This window comes from Lingula anatina, chromosome 1 (genome assembly GCF_051362555.1).
Source record: "Lingula anatina isolate TDL-2025a chromosome 1, LinAna3.0, whole genome shotgun sequence".
Lineage (NCBI taxonomy): Eukaryota > Metazoa > Brachiopoda > Lingulata > Lingulida > Lingulidae > Lingula > Lingula anatina.
In genome coordinates, this window is record NC_141767.1 from 20,637,895 (window position 1) to 20,657,181 (window position 19,287).

The 19,287-nt window shown below is 36.8% G+C and overlaps 1 protein-coding gene across 4 annotated transcripts in view; it reads right to left on the reverse strand.

The window, feature by feature from the left end:
- Positions 1-711: 711 nt before the first annotated feature.
- LOC106176360 (single-minded homolog 1) overlaps positions 712-19,287 on the reverse strand; it is a 33,173-nt gene continuing 14,597 nt past the window's right edge. For all 4 annotated transcript variants that reach the window (XM_013558709.2, XM_013558712.2, XM_087001275.1 and 1 more), the window contains 8 exons: positions 9,447-9,523; positions 8,968-9,057; positions 8,460-8,568; positions 7,996-8,081; positions 6,708-6,907; positions 5,962-6,068; positions 4,117-4,264; positions 712-3,835 (listed from right to left, as the gene is read on the reverse strand). In XM_013558709.2, coding sequence (XP_013414163.1) covers positions 2,548-3,835; positions 4,117-4,264; positions 5,962-6,068; positions 6,708-6,907; positions 7,996-8,081; positions 8,460-8,568; positions 8,968-9,057; positions 9,447-9,523 — 2,105 coding nt within the window. In that variant the 3' untranslated portion in view covers positions 712-2,547. The remainder of the gene's footprint in view (positions 3,836-4,116; positions 4,265-5,961; positions 6,069-6,707; positions 6,908-7,995; positions 8,082-8,459; positions 8,569-8,967; positions 9,058-9,446; positions 9,524-19,287) is intronic.

The window sequence follows — 19,287 nt, forward strand, 5'->3', positions numbered from 1 at the left end:
GGGAAATATACAAAATTAATTTTGAAACTACCATATTACAAAATGAAAAGCGTACATTTTAGAAAGGTACCTTTGTGTTGAGAAATGTTTCAGAATATTCAACGGAACGCACGTATATAAGACCCGTCTTTGATGTTCTGAACAAAAATTGCCTCTACAAGAAAAGTACTTGTAAGTGCGTTCAAGAAGTTATTTTTTTTCTGTATAGTCAACAATATTTTCCTAAATTTTTTTCTGAAACCCCGACCTGCCTTAACTCGGCAGACTGGTTGGTGTTGCGTTAGTTTTTCGAATTCTGTCGGTCCTAATTTTTGTTATCTTTCTGGGACAGGAAAACTTATCTAGTCTGTATGCAAAAATTTTGATGCCAAACTTGGAGAAGCTGGCCTATCAGAACTGTTCTGAAGAATTTGTGCTATGGAAGCAATTCCCCTAATGTGTTATGCATGTGGTCGGTTCAAAAAGGTGAAATCGTATTCAAACTGGATCGTTTTTAAGTAAAACTAATGCTTCCAATTTCTGTTCAAAGCCTCATAATACTTTAGATTTTTTACAAAAACTTCGAAAATGGATGCTGCATCTTTTCATTTTCCAACAGGCTGAGCTTTAAAATTTTCAAAGAAACTTGAACCCAGTTTTCAGAGCTGTGTATTATTTCTGTTGTCAAGAGTGTTTGACTTGAAAGTGCATATAAAGAAACAAAGTCGCATGGCATTTCTTGAATCAAATACGTAGTCATTTAATGACTTAAAAATCATCTATTAATAATAGTTGTGTTACACAGCATCGCAATCTGATTCTACTACCATCACTTAAACATCACATTGGCACGAATGGACAACTTAATTACTTGATTGCTATATATCTAAATATACCATACTTGACTTAATTCACTATTAGAGATCCTCTTACATACATTCATATATGTATTTATCAATCATTGACATTGGCCATATCTTCAAATGATCTGAGTTCCCAAAGGCGTTTTCAAATGAAATAATAAAAGTGATTCCTTCAAATAATATACATTAAATCTTGAATAGATCTAATGTTCAGAGATGGGTCCTATGAAGTCATCTTCCCAGTAAGATGAATAAATCGCTGATATTGGTTATAACTTGAAAAGAAGTGCTTCCACAATATTGATAACATTATAAGTATCAAGTATGAAACGCTCAACAATAACGTCTTAAATGCAAATATGGTAAATCTTGTATCATTCTGAGAAAATGCAACAAAGAGAGAATATTTAATTTTGAAATCTTGAAAATACGAAAACCTAGTTGACATACAAATATCTAAATGGTTACAATATGATGCATATGTGAAATTGCAAGTCGCTGACACACATTTAGATACATGCGCAAAAGATGAATCATATAGCATATAGAAATTTCTGGGTTACCTAAGAAACACTGAAAGACCAGAGATTACATACGCATTTATACGAAGAATTAGTGACCCATTTTATGAACCTGCGTTTTATTTGCAATTGACAACATGTGTTGTGGACACCATTTTCAGGTTAGGCCTTAACAGTAGCATTATTGTTCGACAAGACTGAGTTAACAATGCCCACCCTTTTGAAAAAGAAAGAATGGTGGGTTCTGAAATATGCAGCCAGAGACCAATTTTCACAAATATCTGACTACCAAAGAAATGCATTATTTCAATTCAAACAACTTCTATGCACTGACAAATATCTGGACACCTATCTATATATAATATACAATTTTAATTCCTGTATGCTATATTTTCCTAATATATTTAAATAAAAGAGGAATGATAATATCATTTGAGCAAGAAATTAAAACCTTTCTAATGCACCATAGTACCCTGTGCATAATCATTTAATTGAAACATTCATTTTAAGTCGTGTGTATACGACTGACACTTTTTATGCCCATTGCATTTACATGCGTTGTACGTTGGTCCGCTAAATAACAATTCGTTTTACAAATTTCTGGCAAGAAATTGATTTTCTCATTGAAAAGAAGAACTGTCTTTTTGATAATTCCAAAATTACCGTATTTCATCGCGATTGCAGTGTAGCAAATGTTAGAGTTACACTGCAGTGCATAAATATATGAAAATTACAAAACAAGTTATGCACCGAGCTTTTATAAAAAATATACATAAGGCAAACTTGTGACCATTTTCTCTTGTGTATTATATAATGGTCTAATGCTGCTTATTTTGTGCTGCATTTTAAGCATAGTATTTGGGCTAAGAAATATTGCAGTGTGATGCATTACAATCCATGTGTTTGTTCAATTGCATCGTTCATCGGAATTGAAAGACTTAAAAGTACGACGATATCGATAAAACATTTATGCTAAGAAAGAATCCTTGTCGTTTTATTGGATCACCTTAAAGAAAACATTTCCCATTATGCGTTAATCTGTAAGTGAAGATCGAACTCCTTTTCTTTCATGTGTATTACCATTCATAGGATGTAACCCGCCTACTCAAAATTTTTACGGATTTTCAGTCCGAGAACACGCCATCTATCCCATATTTGACTCAAAAAATTCAAAAAGAACAATTTCAGTGTACATAGCCATTTGCCATTTGGTATTGCTGCGTATCGACTATAACGCTAGTGTACCCTGCCTGTGGAACCATTGTGAAGGACCGAGATCCTCCAAAGCCACCACCGCCATATTGTCCATAGGACTCGTACGATTTGAGACAGTTGCTATACATATCCGTCATAGGAGACAGCTCCTTGTGTTGTAACGTCCTCAGCCCAAGGACATGTGGGTCCATACTACTAGCACCAACCGTGTAAGGGAAATCCTTTGTGAGATTTGTTGCTCGAGCATTTGTAACGTTAGCACACCCATTGCTCATGTCTGTTTGTAATGGCGTCGCGGATTTTTGACAGGAAGAGAGGGCACTAAGACGGGCCTGACTCGTTGGTTCTAATACAGAGTATGTCTGCTCTGGTGGGCAACGCATTATGACTGAAGGTTGCTGCGCCAGATCCCGTGTTTGATTCGAGGAAGGTCCGGACTTTGGTTTCGTCGCCTTGTAACTCTCTTCTTTAACCAACTGCTGTGTTGCTTCAACCAAACTGTCAAATTTTGATCCCGGCCGTCTTTCGACCGACCTCCTCCTTTCATATTCTTCATTCAAGGCTTCAACTTCCGAGGCAGACGATTCTGACCGACTGCTAAATGGCGTGGAGTAAGAAGGAGGGGAATTACTAAACGCTTCGGTTCTGGGGCAATTGTTTTGCATTTGACAGTCATACCTCTGTTGTGGACCAGCCCCTGTCCCTATTCCTGTCTCCGAGTTACGGGTTTCTCGGCTTTCTTGCTCAGTTCTCTGTGCCGCGGGAGGAAACCTAGTCCCATAACCCATCGCGGTCCCCTGCGCGGGTACAAGTCCAGAATACGCACTAGAGTGAACAGATTGCAAGAACCGCTCGTCTATTGGAGCGGGGTACGCTTGTGGGTACGAATAGGCGTACGGGTTGTTCCCGTACGCCGGCGTCATATAATGCGGATAATACGGCCAGCCAGGGCCAGGACCGCGGTCGGAGTCCGTCGGCTGTGATGAAAGAACTGATGGCGGATAACCTTGGACGGTTAAAGGTACTTCTGAATACCCATACAGTCTATCCCCACGGCTTTCTGAATAATCTGATTCGCTTCTGTTTGGACTTGTGCACGAGGAGCCGGTGCACGGGTATGGAGAGCGTCTCGCGCTCTTTGATTTACTGTTTTTACTCTTTCCCGACTTTGGACGCTCCGAGCCTCCTGTGCCAGAAGCGTCGTTTTTGTTCAAAGTTTGTTCTACTTGTAGCTGTAAATCCTTTGCTTCCACTTCGCTGTGAAAAAGAAAATAATCCCATCATGAAATGTTTTTATTACAATTGTTTTATAATAATAATAATAATAATATCATAGATAATTGCTTATCTACAAATTATTTTGAAGTATCCTGTCAAAAACTTATTTCTATAATCAACATTTCACTCCACCCCTTTTTCACACTGATATACCAACACGTACAATGGATGTTTTCTCTTGCGGCTGGCACGTGTAAACTCAAAAGAGGGAATGCAAAGCCCAGAAACAGTCAGCTGGGCTATGTGAATACAAGACTAACCTTAATACGTAATTTACGCTGACGATACAATGCGGTCTGGACGAACGACTATTGTGGACGATGGTTGCGTAACTCTGCATCCAGATCCAGCCTCCATCCTTGGCCAGGAATCGGTAGTATTTCGTGGTTACCTGCCCTTTTAGAAGCACTGAAAAATTGAAAACATGAGAGTGTAATGTTTTCAATACTTGGAAGAAAAAATGAAAATAACCATTTTGTTTTCAATATATGGTGTATACGTGGCACTTTAGGAGCACTGATAATGGAAAACCTCAAATATGTTGTGTTCAATAACTAGTGGGGAAAATACAAATAGCTTCCAATACTTGGCCTTTCGGGTGCTTGGGAAAACGGTACACATCAGAAAATGTTTTCAATACCGGGTGAGCAAGGACGGAAAATATAAACAAAATTTTCTCAATACTTGATGGGGACACGACCTTTCTGGAGCACTGGAAAATGGAACACTTCAGAAAATGCTGTTTTTAGTAATTGGTCGGGAAAATGAAAAAAAAAACATTTTTTTTAAATAAATGCCTTTCTGGCACATCGGATTATAAAAAACACCAGAAAATGTTGAATTTAAATATCTGGTGGGCAAGGGCGAAAATATCAACATTTTTACAGTACTCGGTGGGGACACGGCCTTTTTGGAGCCCTGGAAACATGACGTTTTTTTTTTTTTTCAATATTTCTTGGGGCTGTGACCTTTAAGAGGCAGTGATGAATTAACAAATTATCATCCATTTAAAAAATCATTTTCATTAAAAATAAATCAAGCAGGGCCACTGAATGAAAAATCAAGGGTACTACATTAAATCTTGATATGGGAAGAACCCGGTGGAAAATGTTTTTCTGTTCCAAACGAGAGATCATCTCATATACTCTATACTTTTAGTTGTTAATTTTCAATATCTCTTCTGATGAAAGCTGTTAAATAAAAACCAGTAAATGCCATTATCTGTTGAGTCACGAAATAACAATTATAATTATAATAGTAAAATAAACAATTTAAAAACATTACGAATTGTAAATTTCCATTGCCAATGGTCATTTCAGAAAAAATCGAAAATTAAATGAGTCAAAGTGGCATTACACAGCACTAGAGGTGCTGGGAAAAATAGTGCTGTATTTTTGTGAGCCCTATAAAATAACAGTAACAAGTCTATATTTCTTTTAAGTTGCACTTCATCTTTTTTTTCTTTTTTTTATAATGAACACTGAAAGCTTCAGTATAGGTTTTTCTTCAAAGAAATCCTATAAATACGAAATGTAACTTATTGTTTAGCTAAGGTGACGTAAAGCGAGAGGAATATTATTTAACTTTCCGGTTAATTTCCCCTGTGGAGAAATACTGGAGGGTCAAAAAATTAAAATTCCTATTTTCAATCACCTTAAATGAACCAAAAAATAAAAAACAATTTAACACAAGGTTCTCTGTTCAATGGCACATGGTTGAATAAATCTTAAAGATCGAAATATTATTGCTGTTCGAAATACGATCCGTTTTGTTCAGCATTCAAAAACACACAAGCAAATATGTTTCTTATTGCCTGATCACGTACTAAAGAATAATGTAACAACATTAAAAATATAAAAGAAAGTGCTCAGGTTGTTCAAATAATGCACTAAGTTTAGACTACTCTCGTTTTCTATATAAATTAACATAACGTTTGAACTTAGAGCTTGATAAAAAAAAGCGCTGAAGCTAATTTATCATATTCTCCCTGTAACACTTGAACCGGGAACTGTGAAAATCCTCATGCACTTACTTCTATGCCATTTAGTATCTTTCTTTAGGATTTGTATATATTTTAAAAATGAAAATATGAAGAGAACACTTACAAGTATGGTGAGCGTATCGCATATGTAATATATCACAGGCGTGAATATAATGGTACATGGTTTTCTCTATCAGGTCTTGAGGCTCGTAACCAGTTAGTCGTGCAACCCTGGAATGAATATTGAAAATTAATCCTATTATTAATAAGACTAATCCTAACAAATGGTATTTTGAATTAATTGCCTCTGATGACGCTGCCCCGATCTTTTTCAATTAATTAACATCTAGGCTCATCAATCAATTTGAGAACGGCGAGTGATTTTTTTTTTCGTCTTTCGTGTTTGATTTTCTATAATTTTCAGCAATAAAATATTTTAAAATCAAACACGTTGCAGCTGCTTTAGGCTATACTTCGGATAAAATTCAATTTCTAATTTACATTAATTTTGGGCACATTTTGTGAATGATACGTGACCAAACATTTCATCATCAAATTTATTTTTCGTTTTATTTCATATTTAGCAATTAAAAAAATTATTTAAATTTGAAAGTTCCTAAGCAATCTACCCGCTTTATCAGTACTGGAAAAATATTCAATTTTGATATATAGAAATATATTTAAAATTTTTATTAAAATAATACTTGTATCAACACATTCATTATGCATAAAAAAATAGACAGAGGATTATATAGTTTCATTTGTAAAAATACCACATCAATTCATACTTTGCAAAGACCATTCGTAAATGTATATACAACATTAAATGAAAAAATTGATAAATTTTTTAAAACAATCAGTAATTCTTACCTGGCGTCCAGGAAAATGAGTTTCAGATCCAGACTGGCGCGGAACATGAACATATTGCTGTACATTTTAATCTCTGTGATAGCACTGGGCGGAAGGGAGTGACCGACAGCCACCAGGCCCACGTTCTGATAGCACGCATCATAAGGCGCTATGTCCAGTGTCAATTGTTTGATTTTCAGGTAACCGCTACAATGAATCACCTGATTGAATAAATAAAAAAAAAAGTGTCAAAGATTCTGAATGAAATCATGAATTTTTTGTATTTCCAAAATTGAACTTTTCTTGCGTTGTAAAAACCTCGCGTCACTTATATCAATTTTACTTATTTATCATTTAACAGCACTAGCTATTAATTCCATCATTTTCCTTGTGTATATGAGGTATAATTTTCAGTAACCCGATTAAGTGAACAGAAGTAAATAAAGGCTGGGGTTCTCATGTCCGTGAAATCGAACAAACCACGAACAGATTTGGTGACAGCTTGTCTTTGGAGGTATTAATCAGCTCAATGTAATAATAAGGTGTTTAAATTGCTAATAATAACGACCCAAATGACATTCCCCGTTAACGCCATTAATTAAAGCAAACTGTCAGCGGCACACGACCAAAAGCGAGGAGTTTCTCTATTGAAAAGTTAATGAAGGCGACGAGGGGCGAGAGTGCAGCAAAGAAGTCGTTGGTAATATTAGCCTGTCTTCCATCGGTGCACCTGGCCCACTAATGGCGAATCACTGTGACTTGGCATACCTCTCTTTCTAATCAAACATTATTGGAAAAACGCTTGAAAAACTTGGCCCCCACATGAAGTGACTGTTTTGCATAAAAAGAGTAGGGACCAACTCGTGTCTCTTGCTCTCGATTCTAGTGCAAAGTACATAGTATCACAGTGACTGATTGTTTCCGGAAAAACAATGAATAGTATTAGGAGCTCATTAGAATGTTATTTGCAAGTTAACCAACAGTCTCAAGGAGGGTAGCGAGAGGCACGGGTTTGCTCAAGATTTTCAGCGTCTTCGTTGAAGTCCGCGTCATGCTTACAACTGCACCGATCAAGAACACTCCATATGTTTTAGTGCGTTAGGTCAAACAAACCATAAGGAGTTGAACAAAGGTGAACAAAAAAGCCTCCATGGGAACTAGTTTTCTTACACGTGTCATGAAAGCTAAATAAAGAAACACTTACAACCCGCGTTACAGTAAACTTTGCAAATGCTTTCGATGTTAGGATGATGTATTTGTTTAGACTGTCTTGTTCTGAGTCATGGCGTTGTATGTATTCTCTACGTACCTTGTAGCCGCCTGACGTTAAGCCCGCATTTCTTTTGGCCAGAACACACTTCATCCGTAGGAAAAAGGCTCGCTCTATTTCAAATTCTGAAAAATAATAATTTTTTTAGCCTATATTTTTGTCTTATCACTTCATTTTATTTGTATTTTCTTTCTAATGCTCTAAGCAACCTCGTCTAAATGTATTTTTTAATTTCTAATTTTCAGCCATTTAAATTTGCAATCTACTTATTTCCTTTTTTTCATTGCCCTTTTTTCTGACATTTTTCACCTTTCTCGGTGAAAAATATGTATTTAATCTAATCAACCACATCAAATGCGCGTAACTCGCCACCGTTCGGATGACTCACGGGGACCCTGTCCCTAATTCATCCCTCTTAATCTACGACCCCCAGTATTGAACAATCAATTTAATTAAAAAAAGCGACAGTCCAGAAAGTGAAACGCGTCCCGCCGAGATCTTACCTGGGACCATATGGGGGTGATAAGGCTGATGGAAAGTCAAGATGGCTGTCATTTCATCATGGTCAGCCGGATGAATGTATTCATAAATACTGTTCCCTGTCAGCTCCACCTGGGAATTAATTGGTTATTACGTGAATTAATAATTGATGTTGCTTTTCTCCGAGACTGGGGATGATGTAATACGTGATTTACTGGTCAAAGAGGTTATTTATCTTTTAAAATCAGTAATGTGATAATATATGATTTTTGGCGATTTTTTTTTACTTTAGAAAACAAAGGACTCAACAAATTTGACTTAGCAGCTGTCATTCAGTTCAATTTTTGAAACAAAGAAAAGATAAAACAGTCAACTTTCAATTTCTCCCTGGACCACCTTATAAGTCCAATTATGAAAAATATTTAACTGTGGCACCTCATTAATTTTACTTTCCCAAACTTAAAAAAAGGAATAGTGAAAATGTGTTTTATAAAGTGTCGAGCAACTGTGCTTGATTTCACGGTTAGTTACCTGAGATAGTCCGAGATGTACGGAGGCCGTCTCTGAAATATACATTATCTTCCCATCCGGCGCCACCACGAAAATAAAGCCATCCAGAGTCTGAAAATGAACCAGTAGCTATTAACTGTAGCTCTTCACCTTATTATAACCAGTTGCGATATCAAACAGGGTAAACTGGGAATGATTAAATATGTGCCGCTCTCAAAATGTAATCTATTTTGCCGATTTAACATTATTTGAAGGGGCCCTAATGGCATCGTATATTTCTAAATATTTCAACATAGATTTTGTGTTGGTTATTTTATGCCCTAAATTACAAACAACAAAAGTATAATTAATGGGTTTGTTTCAAACTTTAACCCCTGTCTGACAATATTCTTACATGAGAAGAATCCAAGAAATCCTCAAAAAGAAAAAAAAATTAAGAGAGAGAGAATAATGAAATAAATATTTTGGGGAATATGAAACCACACACCACGCTTACTTACCTGTAACAAATGCGATCCCAGATCTTTTTCTAATGGATTTTTCGGAGGTATTCTTCGTCCCCATGCGTCGCCAAGACCTGAAAAGCGGAGACTTAAAAAGATAAAAACATTTCAATTGAATTTTTAAAATCAATCTTTCTATAAATCCTTTGTCTAAGCATAGTAAATAAAAGGGACGAAGCGTAAAAATCATACTTCACAATAAGTAGTCGTGGTGGCTACTACAATATGCTTTAAATGATAGAAAATAGGTCGCATTTATTTTACTCAGTGAATATCTGAAAGAAACTGACCAAAACCTTTTGAAAATTGGCCCCCTTTTACTTTACATTGTATGAAGGAGCTTCGACTACCGGTTAGCAACAACAGAAATAACGATTGAAGAAATGAAAAATAAAGAAATTGCTTACAATACACTTACAATAAATCTAAATGTTATTTTTATTATTTTTTTCGCTTCCAGACTCACTGATTTTGGCAAACTACAGTACCTTTCGTATAATCTTTGTATAAAAGCTATTCCATAAATTATACTGGCACTATCTAAAACATTGGCAAGTTATCTTATCGACATATAGTATGTTTATACTTTAGATAACATCAAAACCATGTTAAATCCAAGTGAAATTTTTCGGTTTGTGTAATTTCCCCATGGATAATCAAGAAATAAAACTAACATTGAGGGAGTTTTTCTCAATTATCTATCATAGCGAGATTTTTTAGAGAGTTTATGCATAAGTGTTTAGTTATACAGCATATACATAAGCCTATCATTTGTGAGCGAACCCACCCAAAAGAGGTGTTACATAAGAATCAGTAATATTACGACAAAAATATTAAAGGTATCAGATTTAAATTAATTCTTAGGTATCAAATCGTGATATGATATGATATGTCAAATTTTGGTCAAATGAACTAAGAGTCAATTGTAAACATTGCTATTTTCAATGTGCAATATATCAACAGACATTTTATATCTTGCATATATAAGTGAAGTTAATTGTTTATGATCTTGAAATAAAAATGACATGATTTAATAATATATCAGTCCATGTGTTTAAAACCAACTGCCTTCTCGGAATTAAATACAAATGCATACTTTGCAAACATTTTTTTCTATTCCTTTTTTACCATATGTCAACTGCCATGTAATATAATGTTTGACTACAGTTGAACTTTCCACGTCTTTCCCATGTTGAAAAGTGATATGATATCGGACGAAGCCAGGTTAGCAAGAAAGTAGAACTGACGTTTCACCCAAACACCCCGTTAAAACTTTTCCTTTTCTCAACCTAGTTCTAAAGACAATTCCGCCAACCTACACATGTTAAACACTAAAAAAAAGAGAAAATTCTGTTTTCATTTTTTTTCGTCTTTCCGTCCTGGGTGACAGTAGATGTTAAGCGGCTGGTACACAGTCATACACCCGTGTCCTTGCAGTAGCTTGCCCGTCAACAACCGCCTCACGCCGCGATCTCAGCTGTGCCTTTCAGTAAAATTTAATTGGAATTTATTGAGGGGAGGGGCACTTCTTGGTGGTCGGAAGAATATCTCATTGTTGGACGCCACAAAAGGATGGGACAACCTCAATTTCAACCGATATCACAGTGTGAAGTTCTTACTAGTACACCGTAATACAATTCCCCCAAAATGTTTTTGATGGAATTCGAGCCCCTGTGCCATTCTCCGGGACTGTTAAAATTGCTACTTCGGTTAAATTTGGATTGAAGGCTGTCTGTTGTTGAATCCAATCTAAATCTCATCCTTCTGCAAACAAATATTCAGCTTAACCTGCGGAGCTTCATAAACTACACACAGATCGAAATTTAAGCGAAATTCCTCACTCGTTCCAATCCCTGCTCTTTTATAGCCAATGCACATTCAATATGTCTTTAGATTATTGGCAGAATTTTACTACAGAGAGCTGGGTGTCATGGATGGGGATTTGAATTCGATTACTTGTTCAGATAAGATGCTGATAAAGCCCCCGTGCACCTGTGTAAGCAGAGCCACAAATGAGACTCTCAATTTTAAATTAAATTTTCTAAAGAGTGTAATGAAAATTCAAATTTGGAATCTTTCTATTGCCCAATCAACGATAAACCTGGACGAGGATAAAGCGGTTTGATAACAGTGATATAGGAATAACAACACACGGGTCAAACGGAGGGAGTATAGGGTGATAAATCAGACTGTGTCATCTCCGGAGCTAGCCTGTCAACGGGACAATGTGCTCTCAATACGGCAGAAAATTCTGTCAGCGGGAGCGCTATTGAAGACCCTCTCATACAAAGTTGACACCCGTCTTATCCGTTGACTTGGAGCGACACCTCGGTGCGAGTTCACCAGCTTGGCAATATGTTCTCACTGCAGCAGAAAATCGTCACTCCAGGGGCATTGTCGACAGATGACGGCCATCCATCTGGGCTTTAATCTCATATGCCAATCACTTAAACGGGCCCCGTATTCTTTTTCATACCCGACTCAGTGAACCTTCGTGTAACTCTTTCCTATGGCCTCAGTGGAGCAAAACGGGTTCTGCTCAAAATTGAATAAAAAAAAAAAAAATCGGCTCGCGTTTGTAGACAGGAATAAAATGACCTACATAAGTTTTAAAACTCCGATAAAGAAATTTAAAAAATCGTGTTTAGCATTGCCCTTAACATTTAAAAATCAATAGATATTAATAGATAGAGTATATTTTTATGCTTCTGATTTCTTTGAATTACTTTGTGATTCAAATAATAAATGCACACTGCTAAATATATCACTGTAGAAACGATGGTCGCCCACGTCCATTAGATCCCCTAAAATCAGATATTTAGAATATCAATACGTAATTTTACCACTCACTTAGGCTGGGCAAACATGCGCGAGACATTTGGCTGACAAAACTGTACATGTGTATTCTAATGTCGCACACAGTTTAAAACTACCGGTCGTGGTCTGTTGGTTTTTAAAGTGTTTGCATTGTTACATTTGCTTATCTGTAACACAGAATTATATTGATATTCGTCGAACGCATTGAAATGCGCCTATATACTGAACCCCTCACGTTATTGACGGGGTTGATGGAATGTCTTGCCAGGCATTATATCCACCGGAACTAAGTCAACTTAAATGTCTCTTTTAAAAGCCATAAATTGTAAACATTTTACAAGTTACTTAAGTTACTGCATTAAAAAATTGTTACGACATCGGTTTGCGATTTTTGTTTTCGTACATTCGTTTCTGTCCGCGAATGAATTATGGTGAATGGTGGGCGTTTACGACCAGTCGTAAATATTGAAGCTTGACAAAAATAATCATCCATTTCAATTAACTTGAATCTGGACATTCTGGTCAAACAATAACCACAGACAAGGTCTTCTCTTCCGTCCCTTCTGCGTAAATCGAGAGTGAAACCCATGTAAACATTGCATTTCGCGGGGCCTGCAGCCCAGCCACGAATTTATCAACGACAGCACGATTTTAAACCGCGGCGCTGTCCATATAGGACTGCTCAATATAGCAATCTATTTGTTCCCCTCCTTCCATTATATTTGTTTGCAGTGGGCCATTTGTGGTGACAAAGTATCTCTCCGTTTAGACAAGATAGAATCGGCCCATTTAAAATGGTGGGTGGCCTCTTTTGGTTTTGTTCAGAGAATGCTATATTATTTTCTTCTCAGACACCCAGCTTTTCAAAATAAAATAAAAAAGTTGTATTTTTCATGTTGAATCAAAATATGGGACCAAAAAAGACCCATAAAGGACTTATATAATTTTTATGAATATACATCTAACCAAAAAATGTCGCTTATTGTGTATTTATTCCCGATCCCTAGTTGCCCCACCCTTCTATTGCCCTTTTCCCTTTCTTAAAATATCAGCCGCGACGAATTCATATATATAACAAAGATGTGCTTTTCATGAAAAGAAATGCTCTAAAACGGCTCCAGGTGTATAAAACCCCTCAGTCCACAGTCCTTCACTACGGGGCATTGTCATATTCCACAGCAATATTACTGAGCGTATCTCAATTACAGTCATGAATTAATAAGCCCAATTGACTTGAATTTCCCTCGGTGGAGAGACTTGAGGAAAAGATAGGCAGGTCTTTGTCAACACAACGCTGGGCCGACTTCAGACCTCGCAGCTGGAGCAAATATTGGCTCAAGGTCTCCAATACGGGCCCAGACCTCTCAGGATCTGCTTGGTCAAGTGGCGAAATTGCAGCAATTAAAAAGGTGGGGAAGAAGGGAGAAGTATTGCGCCCTGTGTCAATAATCGGTATGACCATTGGTCAGGGATTGGATCCGCGCTTTCCAATGCAACTGGTCAGCAGCATCCCGAGTATTCATAAACAGAGGAGAGAGTTGGTTTGTCAATAAAACATCATGTACTTTAACTAAATAAAATTGGAAATTAGGAAAGAAAATTACAACCCAATTTAATGAGATAACATTAATTTGCTGGCTCTCTTTCCTACTTTTACAAAAATGATTTTTTACAGAATCATAAACCTCTCCCCAATTTATTTTGAAAAAACAATCACAATCACAACAAGAAAAATTCTTTGATGAAAAAACACTTCATTTTGCCTAATATTTCGTAATAGAACTGCATCATAATATGTTGACCCCCTCTTTTTTTCTTTTTGTTGCACGGGTCCCCTCACACTGTGTTTCGAACCTTGTTCTTTTCTTCCTTTGAACCATAACGACAGCCTGCCCGTGGTTCACGATATCATGTTTACAAGCCTTATTTTCTGCCTAGCTAGTTTGCTTGTAACCCTACAGAAAGCGATCTGGTCTTTTCAATTAAATTGTTGTGACATATGGAAATTTAAACTTGATAGATTGGATTAAAACAAATGGAGTCGAACATAATCAGTTCGACAAAAGGTGGAAGGCAATTGTCTCGTATTCAATACATGAAAACCCTAACCCCTATTTAAAAGTCGTTTTAAGGTCGTTTAATGAATTTTGAATTTCCTTTTTGATTGATGATTATTTTAGCTTCATCTACGCGAGGCTAATGGGCTGAGGGGTTCGATAATTGTTTATTAAATTCAAATAAACGCCAGCCTTGATTTATTTTGGTTGAATTCCGTAAACAGAAAGAAAAAAAAACATCAGCTGAAAGCAGCCCTCCAAAGTAGACGCTCTTTCTACACAGACGCGGCAGTACTAGTACATTAATTGTCAAGCAACTGCTTTCCTCTCCGCACTGCCCGATACCTGGGCACGCTAACGCGCTAACACGGTCATTGTGTCTAGAGGACGTCTGGTTTTCTTTTAGCGCACTCTTTCATACCTGATTCTAAAGGAAACAATACCTTGTTCGGTAACGAATAAACACGGGTTGCATTGCATGTCTATATTTTCCTCCTTCTCCGATAAGAAAAGACGAATAGAATTCAGAGATCAAAGCCGCAGGACACACGGGGTTTACCTACAGAGTGGGGAAATAGGAGATGTGTTCGACAAAAAATGGCATTCCTTTAATAACTCAAGTGACATTTTTATATAATTAGGTCGGTTCCACGTCGGTCGTGTTCTATCAATAAGTGCAACGAGTGTATGTGTGGGACTGACATTGAGCAAAATGCTCACAGACTTACACGGATTAAGAAAGAGAGTTACATGACTTTGGTACAGCATTCACTCGATTCTGACGAGGACATAAATTACAAACTTTCCCTGCTCTTTCGTTTCTTAGGGTCAACGAGTACTGCATACCTAAGTTCTTATCAACTTTGCTACGGACCAGAATTGAACTATTTGTTTTGATCCTATCTACCAGTGTAATGACCGCATAGGGTCGCATGACAAAACGTGCATGCATTTGACACTAAAATAATTCCAGTGCCGCCAAAATACTGTCTTTCATAGTAGTTCTATGATACTTAAATAATATAAATCTTGCTTTCGCCCTATTTCAGGTCGCTTTGGTGAGTCACATTTTAATATGTAAATAGATATGATACAGGATAAATAAAAGACGTGTTGCCTCTTAGACCCATGTAGCTTTAATTATTTTGATTTTAAAAAATCTACCACGTGTATTTTAGTTGTGACAGCCACGTTGGAATTGTTTATTTATATTTTTGTCTCTTTGAACAACAGACAACAGTTGATAATAAGCTTCGTGCATTTTTTTTACCATTTTCTTGAATATTATCAACTTCTGAGTTAATAAATATATTTGATCCATTTTAACTGCAGCTAGACACTATCATGTATATAGTAACAAGAAACCGGCCCGCTATCAAATTCAACTTCAAATTCGCAGAACTGAGGAGCAAGTTAATGAGTTGCGAAAATGGCGCGCGTCAGTGAAAATGAAAAATAACGTGACCTTTCCCACTAGGGTTCAGTCGACGAGGTCCCGCAGTGACCTACAGCGGTATATAAAATCGATCTTGTTGTGGAAAATTATTATATTTTAACGGTGAATGCTGTCTGGCCTATTGGACCTGCCCGGTAATAACATGCAATACCAACAATTGAAAAGGGGGGCAAAGAATACACGACGCTTACTTTGCACACCGAGGGAGTGCGGGTCTTAAGTGACAGAACACATAACAGCAAGAAACAATGCGCTTGTCTGGAATAGTTATTTCTACACAATTAAATAATCGACAAATCCGCGATGAAAAGCCGAGGTATATTTAGTGAAATGGCGGTTGGGATATCAATGGTTGCCTGAGTGATTCTCGTGAAATAATGTTTAGACGAAACACAATGGGAACGCTCAAAGAGAACCAGTCACCGAGCCGACTCAGATCAACAAATAGCCCCCGGGTATAAAGAAAAACTATATAACAGGCCTGCGGCGTACAAGGTGGCCGCAGCGCCACTGTTTTCTCTTAAGAAGTGTCAGAGGGGAACGTTGTGTCAAACGTGATCGCCATAATGCCGCACATCTTGGCGGGTTAATTGTTAATCAAATAGTTACGTCGCAGTCACAGGCTGGAAAGCAGCAAAGGTCAAGTTAGGCGTTAGTTTTCAACCTTTGTGTTGAAGATTTCTTTATTATGGAACCACCTTGCCCTCTTTTCATGTGTTCATTTCGACACCCTTTTTATATACCATACCAGCTCACTTGTTCATCTACGTTAAACGGCCCCACCCTTTCCGACCCCCATGTCCATACCATCGTGCATAATATACCGCAGGTAGCCTGTCAACCGTATTGTCTACTCATAACACGAATACATTTGAAAACAGTTTTACTTTTGTTCAGAAACAGAGACAATTATTACTTGACCGTGTGTCCTTAAGACACATTTCAAAGTTTAGATACGTGACCACACTGAAGAAAAACTTTCCACCTCCGATGCCCTGTCATCTTTAGAGCCCCCTTCTTGATTCGTTCACGTTCTCGACCCTTTCTCCAACCTTTAACCCCCCATACCTCACAAATTAAAGCATAAACATTGATAGAAATAAAACATTCTAATGCAGCTTTAAATGAGATATTTTTTTCTTTTGAATGATACTTTCTTTACAACCCTACCCTCTCAGTAAATTGTTTAAATGATATCAGCAAGGTTAGCAGTGTCCAGTTTTCAGATCGCGGTCTCCCGCTGACCTGGTGTCACCTCCCTGGGCAAGTTAATACGTGATCAACTCACACTCGCCACAATCAATCCAATCACGTACGATTTATCACAACAAATCGAATGACATGTATTACATTACATCTGACGGAAACACACTGACAGTCAAGTACAATGGGTAAAAAATACATGGCTATTTGTACTATAGACTACATCCGTTTTTTGGAGTCGGCAGATAAGGCAGATAGCATTCTAAAATATTTGAAAAAAACTCAATCTGAAAAATCTTTGGCCCTCAGCTGTTGTTTTTCATTCTTTGATACTTGCATTACAATTCGAACTAGTTAAAATTCTTTCCATTATTATTTTTCTGAACATTTTATCCCTTTTTCGTCTCTTTTTATCAACACCCCCTCACCAATTCTCAAATAACGTTTAGATTATTTTTGTTTGCATAGTACGTCACGTGCGTGTTTTATCAGATAATCAATAAATGCACATTTTAAACTGTTAAACTTTAACCACGACCTCCCAGACAAAATTTATTTTTTCTATCTAAAACTTTACAAGAGGGCCAAATTTGAGGATGATTTATTCATGTTTTGCCAAGATTTGGGATTTTAAATTTTCCAGGTGTAAAGTGTCCTCTTGAAAAAAGATATAAAATTAAACTGTCTGTTAGAGGAATGAATTACTATAAAAAAAAAACATCACATACTCGGATAGAATTGCTTGTTTTTGAGTACTGCGTGATAAACAAATCAGCATTTGGTTCTCATTCAACAGTCGAGTTTTGTTGACATTTAAAATACGCCATTTCTCGTGTTACAAGCTATGACCCGTGCAGGAGAATACTCTCTGCGCCATCGCTGTTGTCGAAATATTTTTTCTTTGCATAAGATTATTCAACACAATTTCAAAGGTCCTATCTCTGATGTAAGATCATCATTTATTATTCAATTGTAATATTTTTATATTATTTTATTCGCGTTTCTTTTTATCCTTTTAAATTTATTTTTTAGCCATCATATTTACTATTTCTTATTATGTCTGCTTGTAAGTCTGCTCCAGCCGCAGTAACAGGAAAAAATTCTCTGCGCAGTTTTTAATCATCTGGCATACTTATGATATTGAGTGTTACTGTCCAATTATAATTATCTGAATGCAAGAGATATGAGTCCTGAAAGTATACACCAGGGATTTCAGCTTTTTTTGCCAGTAAGTTCCAGGTGACCAATAAACACGTCCTAATCAGCAATAAAAAAATTCAAAGTGAAATATTTTCATTAAAACTTACTTATTTGTGAGATAATTTTCATTTGAACCTTATCTACTAAAAAGTTTTATTTGTCCAAAATTATACTCTTCCTATTGTCTAACACAACATTAATTCCAATACTTTCTTGTGCAGTATTAGAGATAAAAATTCCTATATATATATTTCCAATATGTTCGTCGCAATATTGGGTTACGATTCAATTTTATTAGTTCTCAGAATTAAGAAATTTTCACAAGAGAAGTTGTCGGCGCATGGGGGTACTTGTGTTCTTACACACAGACCCACATACATACAGTACCGACCACATATTCTACCATACACACCTTCACAAAGTCCACCACAGCTTTGAATCTGAGTTTTGCGTAACTGGACAAATAAATCACAAGATGAATAATTTATAAAGTGACTGGAGCTGCTATTGAGGGGGATAAACGACACTAGTTTGGTCACTTGAATGCGCTCACTGGGGTGGTTTTGTAGCCGGGCACAATGGTCACTTCATTGACCACCCCTATGCGGACAACACACCTGGGTTTGGTCGGCCACCTCTGTTGAAAAGCCTTATTAAGTAACTCTGGTGCTGCCAGCTCTATTCTCAGGAGTCTCTTTCACAGACTTAAATATTGGTCGGATTTCCAACACAAATTAGCCTGTTACAACATTTCCAATCCCGTGGCATACCGAACCTTGAATCATTGGCAAAATGTTAAATTCTTTAAAAATTCTTTAAAAAGGACATATTCCTGGACATAAATGTTATTGAGAATAACTTTGTATTTTTTAGAAGAATTAGGGCATACCATGGCTTCTTACCAAGTTTGTCATTCTTGTCTGATATCCCTCTTCTGAAAACAAGGACCAGTCTAAGCAAAGGCTAGGGATAATCCCGTCCTATATAAAACATTCGTACCACCTGTACAGTTGACCTTCGGTCACTGTTAATTGTCACAATTTGATATTTATATTCGACAAATTTTCCAAGTGTACCAAAATTCCCCTAAGAATAAATTTTGATA